The 18343-nt window shown below is 39.9% G+C and overlaps 1 protein-coding gene across 4 annotated transcripts in view; it reads left to right on the top strand.

Annotated features, from left to right (window-relative positions):
- The window catches only part of LOC131228505 (small RNA degrading nuclease 1-like), a 41594-nt gene that overhangs the window by 19112 nt on the left and 4139 nt on the right, over positions 1–18343 (top strand). For 3 of the 4 annotated variants that reach the window (XM_058224192.1, XM_058224190.1, XM_058224193.1), the window contains 4 exons: positions 5015–5155; positions 5682–5798; positions 5871–5940; positions 6125–6225. In XM_058224192.1, coding sequence (XP_058080175.1) covers positions 5015–5155; positions 5682–5798; positions 5871–5940; positions 6125–6225 — 429 coding nt within the window. The remainder of the gene's footprint in view (positions 1–5014; positions 5156–5681; positions 5799–5870; positions 5941–6124; positions 6226–18343) is intronic. The other variant, XM_058224191.1, reaches the window with a different exon arrangement.

Genomic DNA, 18343 nt, shown 5'->3' with positions numbered 1-18343 from the left:
CGTTGGATTGGGTTCTACTTGATTCATGTAGTTTTTGAGGTCTCCACAAGTTTCAGTTGGGTCTTTTATTGGGTTTATGGTCTAAATCGCCCCTCCTTGTGTCCTCTTTTTTGGGATGAGCTTTCCTTGGTGTTAGCCAAGTGGCCCCTCCCTAGGGGGGTGGTACTAACGTAGTCTGGTTTGTTCATGAGAAGCTTCATGGGGGTCTGGTTTGTTCATGAGAAGCTTCATGGGGGTCTAATCTCAGCTAGTATGAGGGGTTTTGCTGATTGGGTTCTAAAGCATAGTTTGGTGGACATTCCAATGGGAGGGGTGAGGTTTACTTGGTCCAACGGTCAAGCTAATCTAGCTATGGCCTTGCTGGATAGGTTTCTGGTCTCTCCGTTAGGTCTCCTACATTGCCTCTCTCTTGGAAGTTGGAAGATCAAGATTCAAGCACTTTTAAGTTTCAAGGAAGATAGCTTGTTGATTTTATACAATAATAAATAAATGGCTTGTTGATTTTGTTGTTACTTCTTGTTAACTATATTGTTGAATGTCGATGACTTGATATTTAATTCATTGTTTAATTAATTTTTTCTCTCTTAAATGTATTTTAAATATGTAAAATTAGTTTTGTATTAACTTAGAAAAGTTTCCCTTAGTTTCTTATATAATTTTAAAAATTTAAAATTTTCCTATTTTATATATGAGTCATGCTCCCCTGCGCACCTACGCACGTGCGCACCTTTGCACATGTGTCATGGGTGTCTAATCTGAACGGTCCATGTGATGCGGAATTCCATGAAACCCCATGTGACAAACTTTCACCCTGATCTAAAATTCTGTTGGGCCATAGCAAAGAGAAATGCAAATCAAGGGAGGAAAATGTTTTCATTTTTCATGGGCCATCAAAGTTTTAGATCAAAGTAAAACTTGGGCCCTGGGGGTTTCACGAGGTGCTGCTTCACATGAACGGTTCAGATTTTGGATCCACATCAGGTAGGATGGGTTCTCAAAAAAGTGTGTACGTAGTACGTACGAACTGGTTCGCAGGTGAGTGTTTCCGTACACACACACACACATTAATTTTTCAAAAATTCTACAACATTGTTTCAAGCTATTCAAAAAATCAAAGTTGTTGAAATCTAAGCTTGTTTCTTGGAAAAAAGATGTGTTTGGCCTCATAAAGTTGGAACTAGATTCTTTGTTGAGCAACATTCAAGCTCTGGAAATAATTGAGGAAAGCGAGCTACTCTCAGAAGCCGAGTGTGTTGAAAGAGATAAGTATTCTTTTGAGTACCAATCTAGGGTTAAAAAAGAGATCAAAGGTACCAATGTTCTAAGGTTGTTTGGCTAAAAGAAGGTGACAAGAATACCAAATATTTCCATGGTGTAACCATTGCCAAAGCGAGGACCAATTGTATCTCCTATTTTGTGATGGATGGTAAAAGATTGGTAGATAAGGGTCCTATTTGCGATGATGTGGTTAAGTTTTATCAATCTTTGTTGTAGGATGAGGGGTATCAAATCCCTAATATTAATAATCTTTTGTTTGAGACTCTTTCTTTGGAAGATGTTGAGTCTTCGGAAGCCCATGTCCGCATCGAGGAAACTAAGTGGTTTGGGATTTAGGGAGGGATAGAGCCCGGTCCCAATGTTTTTTATCGCCTTTTTTTTTTTTTTTTCAATATTTCTAGTAGTTATTTAATTCTGAGATTTTTTGTTTTGTTTTATTTATTTATTTATTTAGGGCATTTAGCTACTGAGTTGGGGTGTTCTTTCTTTGCCCTAATTCCTAAGGTAGAGGGAGTTGACAACCTCAAGAATTTTAGGCCTATTAGTGTAGTAGGGAGTCTTTAGAAGATTGTTGCAAAGATTTTGAGCCAGAGAAACATGGTAGTTCTCTTGAAGGTAATATTGCCCTTTCAGAGTGCTTTTGTGGCCGGAAGGCATATTCTTGATAGCACTCTGTTGAGTCATGAATCTTTGGACTCGTCTTATGGTAGGCAGATAGGGTGTTGTTTGCAAATTAGATCTTGAAAAAGCCTGTGGCCATGTTGAGTAGTCCTCGATTACAGTGTTCGAAATATCAGTATCGCGTTGCGTATCGCATTCTTGGGATACGGATACCTATCGGTTATTGCGTGGGATATATCGGTTGTATCGTGTAATGTATCGTTGTTGTTAGAAACATAGTTGATTTTTTTGGTGATTGTAAAAAAAGACATCAATTCACACTTATAAATCAAAACATTATCAAAATAAAGTACACATAATAGGTTTTCTTTGCATGGGGTCCTAATCTATGCGTTGTCTAACTGAATTGATGCAAGTATGTTCAATGTCTATTCATATAATTTATAAGGATAAGAAGACATGTGGAAACACAAGCAATACATTCAAAAGCAAAAGAAGAATCACTAGATTAGGGTACATGTTTCATTTGATGTTTGGACACAAAGATTGCAAACGATTTGCGAAAATTTGGAAAATTTGATTTTTTTTTTTTTCAAGTTTCCGCAACTCGGCCCATCTCCTCCAAATCTCGAAATCGAAGCTCCCAATCCATGATTTTTCATGGGATTTGTAACAATTTGACACTAATTTAACATGATTTACAAAAAATAAAAGTATTGAAATTCGAAAATTCTCAGCAGATCGAACATGTGGGATATATCGCACTACTCGTGCGTTTCGTATCGCACTGGTGGGATACAAGATATATCGTGGGATATATCAGCCGATATCGTCGATATTTAAAGCACTGCTTGATTATATGTTGGGACATTTGGGTTTTGGTGAGAAATGGAGGAAGTGGATTGGTTCCTACGTTGCATTTGCTAAATTTTTTCCGTTTGGATCCATGGCTCTCCTTTTGGTGTTTATTTATTTATTTATAAAGCTACTAGGGGTCTCCGCCAAGGGGTTCTCCTGTCGCCTGTCCTCTTTGTCGTGGTGGTTAAGGCCCTTAGTAAAATGTTATCTAGGGGTCAATCTAAAGGTCTATTTGAAGGTTTTAAGGTGGCTAACTTTCCTCAAATCATTAACCGTCTTCAGTTTGTTGATGATACGATTCTTTTTTGTGAGGCTTCTAGTCTAAAGTGGTAAACCTGTGGATAGCCATCAGATGGTTTGAGGTAGTTTTTTGCCTTAATATGAATTTAGCTAAAAGTGAGCTTCTTGGGATCAATATTTGGTAGTATGAGGTAATTCAACCAGTAGATGTTTTTGGGTGATTGGGTGTGGCAAATCAGGGTGGGGGATTTTAGCCTTTGAAGGAGGGTGCTTGCTGCTAAATATGGGTCCTCTATGAGCTGGTGGATTAAGGAGTCTTCTTTGTATAGGGCTTTCTTCATCTGGAAATCTGTGGCTGTTGAGGCCCCCTCATTGGCTAGGGAGGTTGTCCTTTGCTATCAAGGAGGATTCTAGGGTGAGATTTTGGCACGACGTGCGGTATGGTGATGCTCCTCTGTTAGTGTCCTTTCTTTCCCTCGTTAGCCTTTGCCCGATGGTAGACATCTCTGTTGCCAGTTGTTTCTCCCACTAGGAGCTTGGGGGAATTTGGCTTCCTTGCCGGAGGGATCTGAATGATGTTTAATATTGTGATCTAATGGATCTTTTGTCAGGTCGCACCAGAGCAGGGGGTGCAAGATTTACTCGTCTGGCGGTTTAGCAAGTCTGGAGCATTCTCGGTGAAGTCTTTCTATTTGAGGCTTACCTAGCATGGGTTGGGGAGCACTAGAAGCCACACAACCAGCCTTTGGCCTTATGGTGCACCTCTGAAAATTGCTGCTTTTGCTTGGTCGGTTGGAAGAAACAAGATCCTAACCATCAACAATCTGCGCAAAAGAGCCTTCATCCTCCCAAATGCCTGTCCACTCTGTTTGAAGACCGAAGAATCTGTGGATCATCTGTTCATCCGCTACTTTTCTCATGTAGTTTGGATTCTTCGATCTGCGAGCCTTGATTGGATGATGCCAAGTTCGTTACTTCCAAAACCTTTTAGGTTCAGAGATTTTGGTGTGTAATTGGGTAGCCTTGTATATTAGGGAGTGGGCTCCCTAAGGGTGTTGTTCAGGGATTGTCTTTCTGTTTCTTCTTTTTCTGTTTTCTTTGGTTTGTTTTTGCTTTGTATCTTTGTCTCTTGTTTGTTTTACTTTTTTCGGCCACTGGCCCTAAAAAAGCTGCTTCTCTTTCAAAAAAAGAAAAAAACGAAAAGAAGAAGTCAGTATCTCAAATAGTTACATGGCCCCCTGATCTACCCCTTGCAGGAAGGATGGTCCAAGCACATTGCCCCCTCCCCATAATTGCTTAATCATCAACCTCAAAATCTGTTCCATTTGTGTTTCATGAATACAGATAAATATGAATTGTTTAGTCTTTAAGCGTTTCTCATTCCTCCCCATCTTTTTTCGAGCTGGGAACTTCATTTTTTCCCATAATTTACTGAGCATTTGAGCTTCTGGACTAACGCATTTACTCTTGTTCCTGCCTTTTTGCTTTGCTGGTACCTATATGTTCGAATTAAAATTTTATGAGGAAGCGGTAACATTTTCTTCTGCTGTTGTTAATGGTGTTCTTTTGTTCGAAACCCCATTAATTTTTCAAAGATTCCTGAATGGAAACAAAACATTAATTCATCATTTTTAGTTAGCAAGTTTCTTGCTGGATGTGGTAGGATGCACCATTGAATTGAATTGCAATAACTACTTCAATCAAGTGGAAAGGAACAAATTCTAACCATCTTCCATAGTATTCACAATGAGGAGCCTTCTCAAATTGCAGTTACATCCTGTATTGTTCAGATTGGAAGTAATTTATATTGCAATTTGGAGCATAGTGCTGCAATACTAGTTGAAAGAAAGGTAATTGCAAATTGATGATTTCCACATAATTAAACTAATATTGCAATTGAATTTTATGGTGCATCCAAACACTGCCTTTATCAGCTTCTTAGGGGATCTGGCTTGCCCTTCAATCCTTTCTGAAGCATGTAATATTCTGATAATCTTATTGCTGGGATGTGTGACAGGAGTGGGTGGTTACAAAGTTAGGAAAAGTTTCAAAGGCAATAAAATCAACTGCAATGATAGCTGTTGACTGTGAGATGGTTCTTTGTGAAGATGGTACAGAGGCAGTAGTGAAAGTTTGTCTGGTGGATCACAATTTGGTGGTACTTTTTGCTGCCTAGTTCCATTTGTTTTGCAATATAAGTTCTTCTATAATTTGCATGATGTTTATATCCTGAAAAATTTCCTTTTAGGATTCTTGTAGGTGTTACTGTTTTTATTTTGAGTCAGTTATTATCTGACGATCAATTGAATTGAATGTTGCTCTTTGGTTTATGAATGGCAATGGTGCTCTTTGTTTGAACCCTGCAATGTTACAAAGGAGCCTCACCCATGTGTAACCTAAGCTGTTCATCTGGTGTGTCACATTGTTTTATCCAATATCTCCCATCAGATTATCCACATTAACAGTAGCCTATTTGGATGGTTAGGGTCATGTGATGGGGGGGTGGGAGTTTCAGCACATCTCCCATCCACCATGGTCCCTACAATATGAATGATGTGGGTCACCAGAAGGCAAGAATATGTATGTACTGTTTGTTGGGACACAAGCAAATGCTTAATTGAAATTTGTACATTTCCTCTTCAACTTTTTTTGAGTTGTTTATGCTCTTGGTGTGTCACTTTCAGGTTAAACTCGACAAACTTGTAAACCCTAATAAAGCTGTTGCTGACTACAGAACTGAGATTACTGGAATTTCTGCTAAGGATTTGGAAGGAGTTACCTCTTCTTTGATAGATATACAGGTATTGTAAGTTGTACCTGTTAATTGCTGGCTCCTGTATTTTCTTTTACTGACTGGTCTTTGCATTTTGTAGAAATCTTTGAAGAAGCTGTTGTCACATGGGACTATTTTAGTAGGCCACAGTTTACATAATGATCTACAAGGTATGCAAAGGACATTGTCACTCTTGAAGAAGCTCTATTTAATCAATTTGTTGAAAAATCCGATTAGTAGTTTCTTTCAGCGATCCTAATTGACATTCGTACGTTGTTGTGGGAGTGTTCTTCTAATGCTTCATGCTTGTGGTTTGTTCTCCTCTTTACTTTTTGTTTTTAATAATTTCTACAGCACTAAAACTAAATCATGCAAGAGTGATTGACACGTCATTTATCTTCAAATATCTGGATGAAACTACTCACAGTACACCTTCTCTGAATAATCTCTGCAAGGTAAATTTCGGAAAGTTACTTTTTCTGCGACTCAGTCATCTATTCCCACTGTTTAGACATTCCATGTGTCCACCATGCATTGATGGATTGAAGGCTGAAGTTCATTTGGATTTATGAATGATCTTTCGTCCTCTGATTTGGTGTAGTTTGTTATGTTTAATATCAAATTAGGTGTAGTTTGTTATGTTTAACATCAAATTAAGTTGAGGTTCGACATGGGGTCTGAAAATTCCTTAGTAGTTGTTGTTTTTCTTTTTAAATCAACTTTTTCACAGTTGCATGTACTACAGAATTCAGAACTATTAGTGATCCTTCAAAGTATGATAGTTGAGGAGTAACTTCTGTTTCCTGATTTGATACTTAAAGAAAAGAATCTCATCTGATGATTGTTTACCATGCATGCATTTGATGGTATCAGATCCATTGCTTATGGAAACATCTCAACTAGTTAGGGTGGCCTCGGCCATGCAAAATCAATATCTCGTGTAGACCCACCCAACCCAATAGGCCCAACCAATCAGTTCCAAACCCAGCCCCAAACCAGCCCAGGCCCAGGTTGTTTGCAACCTTAAATGTTGAGCTTGAATGTGGCGTGAATTAGCAGTTGGTGGGAAACGAAGCAAGAGGGTACAATTTGCATTTGGAGTGGAGCGGAAAACAGAACCCACACCAAGGAGGTCCCATTGCCCTTTTCTTTTCCTGAAGGTCCTGAATATATCTCACACGGCCCTAGTGAATCTTGACCATTGAACTGGGAACTAGCAAACGTACCCTAAGGCACTTGTTAAACATATCATGGTGGTAATGTATGCCTTTCTGAAACAAAAAACGGTTTGATTTCCTTGCGGGAAGGGATTTGGAAATGAGGGACAAACATGTTTATTGAAACTAGGTAAATGTTCCTGTGAAAATGTTGACACGTGTAGATTGCTCCACATGCATGTACAATTAGATAAATTGCATATAGAGTATTACAGATACATTTTACATAGACAGATTACGTCTGTCATGAGTTATAGACAAATTATGTATAAGTTGTCATGAGTTCTTTTGTGTCTATTATTAGTAAAGGAGAATTTGTATGCTTTTTCTATCCAAACCCTTATCTTTCTCATTATCTTTCATTGGAAACGTCATGGTATAAGAGTTAAGAAAGGAATGAGACAAGAAAGAAAATGAAGATAGAGGCACCCAATGTTGAGAGTGGCAGAAAAGTATAAATATGAAAAGCCTCAAAATATATATAAAAAATGATAAACAGGAAGCAAAGCAGTGAGGAAAGCTAGCTATAAAGCATATGATGAACTTTATGATAGGTTAAGAACAATTGAGGGGGAGCAAGATATCTACAAAATAGCAAAAGTGAGGGAGAAAGGTAGAGGCATAAACCGCGTAAGATGCATCAAGGGTAAGGATCAGTGGGTCTTGGTGAAAGATGGAGAGATTAGGAAGAGGTGGAGAGTCTACTTGGAGTGGTTGTTGAATCATGCATGTAGATGCATGCACAAGGATAGAACAAGGAGGGACCTTAGATCTTGAGGCATTGGGAGAAACATTTGGGCTATCATAGAAGTTGTATAGGGAAACTAAAGGTAGCCATAACGAGCTCAAGGGAAAGGCTAGGGAGGCAAATGATATCATATACGTATAGAACTGTGGAAGATGTTAGGTGAAATTGAATTAATTTGGTCAACTACTATTTTCAATAAAGTTTGCAAGAAAAAGATACCGGGTGAGTGGAGGAAAAGAACTGTACTACCTATTTACAAGAACAAGAGATGCATGAAGTTGCATCTAATATCAAGGGACCAAACTTCTGAGATTGTGAAGCTTTGGGAGAGGGTGGCGGAACAAAGATTAAGACAAGAAACAAGGGTATTGGAAAATCAGTTTGGTTTCTTGTCAGGGAGAGCAACAATTGGAGCATTTACAAAGACAATTGATGCAGAAGTATTGATATAAGAGAGCATCTTGACATGGTTTGCTAGATTTGGGGAGAGCATAGGATAGAGTACCCATAGAGGTTATGTGGTGGTCGATGAGTATCAAAGGGGTCCTAATTCGATATAATAACACCATTAAAAGACATCCAGGTGTTGTTACAAGAGTGAGAATGTCCTGTGCGGAGAGTCGGAGGCTACTGAGTTCCCTCTAGTAGTGGGTCTTCTTGTTTGGGTCTTCATGAGTTCTTTTGTGTCTATTATTAGTATGAATTCTTCCCTGATTTTGGCCTTGATCTTGAATCTTCTATCTCCAATCTTTGCAAATCGAGGATTTCAACTACTAGGAGCAGAGCTTAGTTTGAATAAATCCAGAAGAGACTTACTCCAGTCATCTACTTCCTCTCTTCTTCCAGCTCCATCTTCTCCCTTCTTCTCTGCAACTTCTCTCTAACTTCTCTCTAATCCTTTCTCGTTTCTCTTTCATGGAATCGTATCTCACAACATAAGAATTCTGCCTTTCAAAAAAAAAAGAAAAAAGAATTCCAGGGATCAAAGGCCTCGTCCTCTTGAAATGCAAGGCTATTTATAGACTTTGTGATGGCAATCTTGCAAAATGAGAGAACAAAATGGGCATTAATAAGCGTAAAAGAAAAAAAAAGAGAGCTTTAACAATTCCAATCCTTGGATGTAAGTACGATATTGTAATTGCTCAGATTTGAGGATAATGTTTGTAACAAAGGAATCTTTAGAACTCTCTAGATTAGAGGGTAGTTTTGGGATTTTTATTTTTACCATGGTATTTATGCATTTCTTTACTAATTTGGGTTTAAATACATGTTTGATTACACAAATCACAACTAGTCAATGCAAATTTGGGAGAGAAGCTTGGTTTAATCCTGGGGATTTGAAACACAAATGGCAAACTGTAAAAACAAAGACAAAGTCATGCAAGACCCTTCATTGATGCCGGCCATGGATCTCATCATACACTCGTCCAAAAATGAGATTTGTATAACACTAGAAAGCTCTTTTGACCTCCACATAGTGGTACAAAAATCGAGTGTAACCATGCATGATATCATCCAAATCATGGCAGAAACATTCAGTTCGTGCCCAACGCGTCTAGGCAGCATGACACCATTCACTTGTGGGGCTAATAACTCAAAATCTAAAAGTCTGATCTGAGAAATTTCACCACCATTACATGGATCTTTTCAATTATTTCATGTTCAACCCAAGAATCCTCCAAATCTGACTAAAAATGAGGGAGTTATGGCGTCCTATAGATCGTTGTCCTGCCACACAATCTCAAACGAGTAAATTCTACTATTTCGTCATTCTGACCCCTAATGTTACTTAAATTACACTTCATATACTCTTTTTTTTTTTTTTTTTAAAAAAAAAAAAATTTAATTTTTTAATTTTTAAAAATGCCCTGAAAGGTGATGATTTCATTAAAAGGCCGCAACCAAAATTTACAAAAGAATATAAAGAAACAAAAGGAAACAACAACTACCAATCCAACGGGAATTGGTAACAATTACCTGATCCCAACACCCATTCTTTAACTAAAGCTTTAGCCCTCCTTAAAACAGATATTGCTCCCCCCTTCTCATTCTCAAAACAACGACCATTCCTTTCTAACCATAATGTCCATAACCCCACTAAACAACTCAGCTTCCAAATCCTTTTCTCTGCTTTACCTATACCCCCTCCATGCCATGATAGTAGAAATTTATCTATAGATCCTGAAAGCACCCAAAGCACCCCAAAAAGTTGGAAAAAAGATCCCACACCTCTCTAACAAAAGAACAATGAATGAACATGTGATTTACTGATTCCGCATTTGGAAGAACTAGGTTCCTCTTGCAAAGATTGTCGATAGTTAGCACCTTGTTCCTACCAACAGGCCAACCAAAAACCGCTACCTTCAACGAAGCACCACATTGCCAAACATGTTGTTATCATTTTTTCCATCTTTGCTTAGGACCCGATATAATGACTCAGCTGAAAATTTCCCTGATTTATCTTTAAACCATCTTAATGAATCCGTACTAGAATCGACAGGAGAGACCTGATCCAACACTTGCAAAAGGCTTGTAAACTCTTGAAATTCTTCTTTGCCAAGATTCCTTCTACATAGAGCAGCCCAAATTACTTTGTCACCCATGCATGAGTAACAAGAACTAACCTTCATATCAACTTCCGATGCTAGCCCCGCTAGCCTTGGAAATCTAGCGCTCAAATTAATGTCTACTAACCACCTATGTTCCCAAAAGTGAATATTTTTTTCCATTCCTAAACCCTTTGTTTTAAGGACTCCACCCCAAACCTCCACACCCATTTCTCTAAGAGCACTAGGTCCATCTCATCTAACTTTCTCAACCCTGCCCGTCCTTAATTCCTTTGTTTGCACACCTCTTCCCACTTCACAAGATGAAACTTGTGTTTCTCTTCCGATCATTTCCATAGAAAATCCCTCATTCGCTTTTCCAAAATGTTCAACACCGACTTTGGGCACTCGAATAACGACATAAAATGAACTAGAAGATTCGATATGGATGCTTGAATCAAAATCATTCTCCCCCCCCATAGATATATGTCTCGCCTTCTACTTGGACATCTTCCTTTCACATTGCTTGATGACTGTGTCCCTCATGTGCCTTGCCGGTTTACTGATACATAGTGGAAGCTCAAGATACATGGTTGGGAAAGACCCCTCCCTACAACCTATGATGGACACAAAAAGTTGAGATTTTTCTTTAGAAAGACCAACCCCAAGAATCTTGCTTTTGCTAACATTCACCTTCAAACTGGAGACCACCTTGAAACTAACAATGATTGACCGAAGATTCTACACTTTTACCACATTTACCATATAAAGCAAAAGCGTATCATCCGTATATTGGAGATGCGAAATCTGAAATTTTGAACTTTCCACCCCAAATCCTTCCACCAATCCTAATTCCTCCTTTCTCTAACATTTTGCCAAGGGCCTCCATCACTGATACGAACAAATAAGGAGACAATGGGTTGATGATGCAGGATAATTAACCACTTGCTCTAAAAGCTTAAACTGATAGAGCATGGCGAATTAATCCCTTTATCTTATAGCCCATGCCCCAAATCCATGGGTTAGGTCCTCGGCCGAACCCTCATCGTGGGCCTCAAATCCATGGGCTCCGCCTCACACAAGCCACCTGCCTCACACGGGCCCCAAATCACATGGGTTCCACGGGCCGCCCACCTCGAGTGTGCCCCTGCATCTAACAAGTCACCCCACTCAAGCCCGTTGTGAAAATGCCCCTGCATTAATCACCTCCGGTGAGGAGTCTCGAACACGAGACCTCCCCCTTTGATACCAATTTGATGCAAGATAATTAACCACTTGCTTTAACAACTCGAACTGATAGAGCATGATGAATGAATCCATTTATCTCATAGCCCAGGCCCTATTTCCATGGGTTAGGTCATGAACCGAACTCTCTTCTTAGGCCCCAAATCCACTGGTTTTGGCTCACACGAGCCACCTGCCTCACATGGGCCCCAAATCACATGGGTTCCGCGGGCCGCCCACCCTGAGTGTGCCATCGCATCCCATAGGCCACCCCACTTGAGCCTGGTGTGAAAATGCCCTCGCATAATTCGCCTTGGCGCAACCCTCTAGAAGTTGAAAAGTAACCATTCGGCAAGCCATTAACTAGAATCGATAATTTAGCCGACCTAATACATGCCTAGATTCAAGCACGACATTTAACCCCACATCCTAACCTCCCCAACGTATAATCAAGAAAGGTCCAATCCACATGATAATATGCCCTTTCGATGTCAAGTTTGCATACTCCCTGATCCCCTCTTCTCTTACAAGAGTCAATACATTCGTTAGCTAGTAAGGATCGATCTCTCCCATCCGGGAATACACCTTGAGAAGTCGAAATGATATCCCCCTACATCCGAAAACTAGAAGCCAAAACCTTCACCAGTATCTTATATGGGCTTCCTAACAGGCTAATAGGGCAGGCGTCTTTTAGGCTTTCGGCTCCTTCCTTTTTGGGAATCAAAGTTATGAACTTGGCCCCTAATTTTGACGCTACGAAACCTTTTTCGAAAAATTCATTCATGAACCAAAGCACATCTCCCTCACCATTTCTCAAAATTTTTGAAAGAATAGTAATGGAAAACCGTTTGGACACGGAGCTTTTTCACCACCCAACTCTGCCATTGCTTCACTTCTTCCTCTGAGAAAGGTTGCTCCAAAGAAATTGTTGCTTCAATTGACATATAAGTGTTCAAGGGGAGGACAATGCCAAGCATCTTTAGATAACATGTTTTTGTAGAACTCGACAATAACACCATTGACTCTAGCCTTACGCCCTCTTCAATTAGAAATTTGATCTTGTTTGAACGCGCTCTAGCACTTGCAATAGCATGGAAAAACTTGTTGTTTTTGTCTCCCTCTTTTAGCCACAATGCCCTTGATCTTTGTCTCCATTTAGTATCCTCCTCCCGCAGTTTGGCGTTATATTTTGCACATGGACCTCCTGCCATGCTTTCCTCCTTTGACAATTGCCCTGCCTCTTCTTTGATATCCAACCTATGCATCTCCTGGAGTAGAATCAACGTTTCCTCCTCCCGGCCTTGCAAAACCTATTTTTTCCATTCACATATCATTTTCTTTAGCATTTTAAGTTTTTGAAAAAGAGAGAAACCTACACTCCCGTAGACTGAAAAAGATGTCCACCACTCCACTACCTTTTCTGCAAAACCTATTTTTTCCATTCACATATCATTTTCTTTAGCATTTTAAGTTTTTGAAAAAGAGAGAAACCTACACTCCCGTAAATTGAAAAAGATGTCCACCACTCCACTACCTTTTCTGCAAAACCTTCTACCTCTAGCCAAGCTAGCTCAAATCTAAACGGACGCGGACCCCAATTCTCCTCATCTACCTCAAGCAATACCGGGTAGTGATCGGAGAAAGGTCTGGGCATACCCCAATTCTGTTGATATGAAGAATCTGTCTAGCCTGGATTTGGTCGGCTCAACTCACCCATTCGACCATGTAAATTTGACGCCACTCATTGGAAGGTCCACTTGCTCGTGTTTTAAGATCCAATTAGAAGAATTTCTCATACCTGTGGACGTCCGCTCTCCATTGGACTTCTCATGAATGAACCTAATGACATTGAAGTCCTCTCCCAAACACCAAGGTATTCCCCATCTGTTTTGGCATTTATCTGGCTCCTCTCATAATTCACCACATAACTTTGGTTTCCATGGCCCATATACTACTATAAACATCCATGTAAATCTAGATGCAACTTATTTCAACACAACTGACACCAAATAATCACCCGACCAACTGTCCTCTTTACTCCACAACATTGAGTTCCAAATCACTAGAATATGTCCCGCTGAATCTGTCACATCCTCACCTACCCAATCCTTTTGCTTTCCCCACTATATTGAATTTATCAGCCTTTGATCTATTTCTTTCATCTTAGTTTCCCGAAATGCTACTATTTGAATTTTGAATCTCTTACACATCTCTAATTTGACCCCGCTTTTGTGTGGAACCCATTCCCCTGTCATTCTAAGATATGAACTTCATTTAAAACTATCTATACCTGATGTACTCCCACCCCTCATGTTTTGAAATTCGGCTCCTCCATTTAGATTATTATTGTCCGAACATATCATATTCCTCATACTAAAATGAACCTGCTTGGGAATTAATTGCCTTCCCCTTTCCTCCACAAATTCAAAGTAAGCTATATAATCCTCAGGCCTATCCCCAAATTTGTCCCCCACTAACCGAGCCACCTCCATTGTAACCATTTTTATTATTTTCATGTCTTCCACCATAGGTAACATTTTATTTTGTGCAATTGAGCTAATTCTGGAACTGCTTGAATCACCAGCCTCTCTCCCGTTGTCCTTGCATTACCAGATTGCTGACTGGTCGCCAAAGCGGATATAAAGATAGGACTACGTAAAAACTTTGCCTCTGATACCACCATTGCACCACCTGACGGCTTAGTCCCTCATAACTCTTCCATTGGTGTCCATATCTGACTTGGCCCTTGATCTTCATTTCTAGCTATTTGGCGATGAAGAGGAGACATCTCGAGACCTCCTTGAATAATGTTAAAGAACTCATTTGCAGGCTTTGTTATTGGCTCTTTTTCTGCCGTAGAACTCGCTTGTCAACCATGTACTAAGGGAACCACTACCTCTGCCAATGAAACTGTAACCTCTCTCCCCAGGGTTTCCTTTCCTGCACCAAGGTTTTGTGATGATGCCTCTGGTGAAATCACTATTGCCCAGCTGAATTTGAAATCTTGAGAGGAATGATCCTGCAACATAGATGACTACTTCACACCCTGTAGGTGACTCTTGTAGCAAAGAGTGGTCATCCGCAACCGGGATATGCGTCTGTTGCTGCCGAACCACAACTTTTGACAGTTCTTCGCAGCAAAACTCACCATTCTTGCCTTTGTAAGGAACCAACTGACGAAAATCAGTGACCTGTCGACCATCTGTTTCGATTTCCAGAGAAATCGGCGTGATACTTACCGTAGACGTTCTTCCACCGCAAACCCTTTCTAAGAGAATGTCACTCGCATAACATTTATTGGGTTTTTGGATGCGAGAGAGACTTGCACGTGCCGCCTATTAAGTTTTTAGTGGCACGTGCGATAGAGAGAGGTGAAGACTCTCGTGTGAACAGTTCCACACGAGCCAAAGGATTGGAATAGCAAAAACTCGACTTAAAGCTCTTACCTCCTCTATATCTTGCCACAATAAATGGAGGAGAACTATTCTCAACATGTGTCGACTCAAGCACAAGTCCCACTCCCTCTTTCGTTCCTATTACATTTACTCCTGACAATGCTGAGTCCTTGTACTGCAGCCCACCAGATGTCACGCCCTCCATCAAACCCAGAGAAAAGCTTTTCATCTGGCCAATGGGGTTTGAACACTGCCTTTCTTGAATGTTTGATAGTCCGGCAGAGCACTCTGATTGTGCACCTTCACTGCGTTTCCGTTCTTCCGCCATTAACAATTTTTCTTCTTCCACACCATACACTCTCTGTTCCAGCGGCTCTTCTACTACTTTGATAACTGCAACCCCAACTTTAAACTTGATTTTATCCTTTATAGAGTTAACCTTCTGTATCTTAATCCTCATCCTCGCAAAACACGACTCCTCACTATCTTCTGTTCTTGGATGGATCTCTACTACAATCCCCAGACATGCTCGTAGCTCTTGAAAGATTTTAGAGGCCCAAAATTCCATCGGCATATTCCAGAACTGGAACCATTTCTTTTCCCATCCCAGGATAGACCATTCTTCCCATCATTGGATGCTGACGATGATATCTTTTCGATGCACCGGATCGACTGCAAGAACGTATTCGATGAAATCGCTTCTGGTGAGAGAAAGCAGAAATAGACTGCCCATGAATCTTTTTAAGACTATATCTCCCTCCATTTCAATGCAGTGTATTGCCAGCCATCCTATAATGTCTTCTTCTGAAATATTCGAATAAGCTGCTTTTAAATGAGTTCAGAGACTCTACTAGAAGCTTTTCGTGGATGTGCACTTCCAGCCCCTCTTCCGACTACACCCTCCGAACCCAATTTTTTTTCCTAATTTTTGTTACTCCCTACCTCTGACCTAAACTTGGGCTCCCGTTTTGACGAATTCTCCCCCACTTCTTTATAAGATCTTCCTCCTTAGCCACGTGCGGCGTATCTATTTCTTGAGATAAAATGATGAGGACATCAGTGGTGCACCCTTTAGAGTGTACTAGAGGAGGAGGCGTCGCCGACAGAATACCAGAGCAGAGGAGTTGATGTGGATGGATGGTGGGTCCATCAGACCCATTTTCTGATGTGCTACAAGTGCAGGAGCGGCATGACCACACTCTGACCATAGATCCATGGGTCGGATTTTACACTCTACCACATGGGTGTTTTAGTTTTAGACGTTTTTGTTCTTTTTTCTTGTTTCAGGGACTTTATTGCACTTCCTTTAATTTAATTTTTTTTTGTTATTTTTCTTGTTTTCAGGGGCTTTAGTGCACTTTTACTTTTTCCATACCTTATATATACGTTGTGAGAACCCCATTTTCATTATTACTGAATGAATAGAAATTCGTTTCTTTTCTTCCTCTTTATTCAAGAGAGATTAGGGTTTCAGGATTGACCCTTGGGTGTTGAGGATTCCACCCCGATTTTAGGTTTTCTTCTTTCTAAATCTTTGAGGTGCAGGAAAAGGTAAGAATCATCCTCCTCATTTTCTTTTGACGATAAAAATACCTGTGCTTTTTTTATCTCGAACCCTTCATTCTTCACCCATTTCGTTCCTCTCCGGCTACCCCTTTTCTAGTTTGAATGGAAAAGAGGGATGATTAGTCAGTAGAATTAGATTCAAACTTAACCATGGACTGACTTATGCTAGATCTGGGATATCCTTATATCCTTAGGTCCTCCTTTTTTATTGTTTACGCGATTTTATGCTAGGCCGCATGATCCTGACGGAATGACCTCATCTTTGTGTTGAAATTTACCTAATCCCTTTGATTGGAAACGGTTAGTTGATTCGTGTATTTACTTGAAGATTCTTTAACTTGATTATACATGCATATAAGATTAGGTCATCACATGTCCCTGCATCATAAAAAGGAGACTCCTTTTTGTCTAACTTTCTTCATGTATTCTTTGCATTTTTGTTAATCGTCCGCTTTTCTCTTTCTATATATATATTTTTTACTCCGACCCATATCTTGCTCTCCGGATTCGCAATTTAATCCCTCCAAACCTCTCTCCATTCAACATTTGAGCTGCCTTCTCTAACTCCTCTTCCAACGACATTCGGACAAATGCAAAACCGCGAGGAGAAGCTGAATGCCTATCTCGTGGTATTACTACCTCCATGACTATACCTGCCTCCCCGAAGACCCTCTCGAAATTCACCGGCATCCATCCTTCCGGGAACTGTCCACAAATAGCGTTGGATATTCCAACAACTCTCGCCTGTTCGATCTGCCAAGTCCTTGTTTCCTGGCTTTCCTATATGACACCTGTTTCCACTCCCCTGCACTTTCTACCCCAAGAAAGTGCTCATTGGTATCTCAAAGGTCAGATGTTGGCTGTTTCCCGGAATCTCCCTGACTGGATGAAGACGCTCCTCTCAATCTGTCGCCACGTTCATCCCATTTCTCTCGCCGTATACTCTGTTCTAGTCAGACTAATTTTAAATCCTTCGGATTTGAAAGCACCCTTCCACAAATCTAGCTTTGTGTTTATGAAATCTCCTTAGATGAATGATATTAATAGATTTGTGTTTATGACATCTCCTCAGATGAACGACATTATTCTTGACCCAAGGTTCAATAAATTTTTTTGTTGTTCCAAGATATATAATTTATAAGGCCGGCCAACAGTTCTAACCCAACTAGCTAAACTTTATGTCTACATAATTGTAGAAAATCAATTATTTTCAATGATTGGTGGGTATTTTAAACCATGGCTCATTACAAAGATCAGTGGATGGGTTAAAGATATGCCACTGAGCATTTAAATTTATGGACCGGATTTACCAGAAAGTGGGTCTTCTTCTATATGTTTGTTCTGTTGTTTGTTTGAGCCTATTGCCACAGGAATTGCATCTGCTTGAAAGTTATTTCAGATAGCATTATGATGTAATTGTGTATCAGTTCGCTTAAAGGTCTGTGATTTTCTTTGCTAACACGACCATGGAAACATCAGAGATATCATTATGTATTTTACCCAGTGTTTTAAATAGTTACGGTAGGTAGCGTAGCTCATGAAAATAGCTTAAGTTGCCAGTAGCCCGCTAAATGATAATTTGCATACACCACATGCTACATAGAGTATGCTACATGCCACACAACTCACATTACAAGCTATTATTCACTACAACATTAAAATCAATTAATTTTTTCAATGATTTGTTGCATTTTTCTATTTTCAACAAAAAATAGTTGAACATTTCTATGCTTTTAGTAAAATAATATAAGTACCCTAAATCAGTTTCGTTGCTCTTCTTGACCTTTATACTTGATAATTGACCTCTCCTATTATTTCGGTTGCATTTGGTTGCACCCAGTGTTTAAGTATCGACGATATCGGCCGATATATCCCAT

Source organism: Magnolia sinica, chromosome 16 (assembly GCF_029962835.1).
Source record: "Magnolia sinica isolate HGM2019 chromosome 16, MsV1, whole genome shotgun sequence".
NCBI lineage: Eukaryota > Viridiplantae > Streptophyta > Magnoliopsida > Magnoliales > Magnoliaceae > Magnolia > Magnolia sinica.
This window is presented reverse-complemented; position numbering and strand designations above follow the sequence as displayed.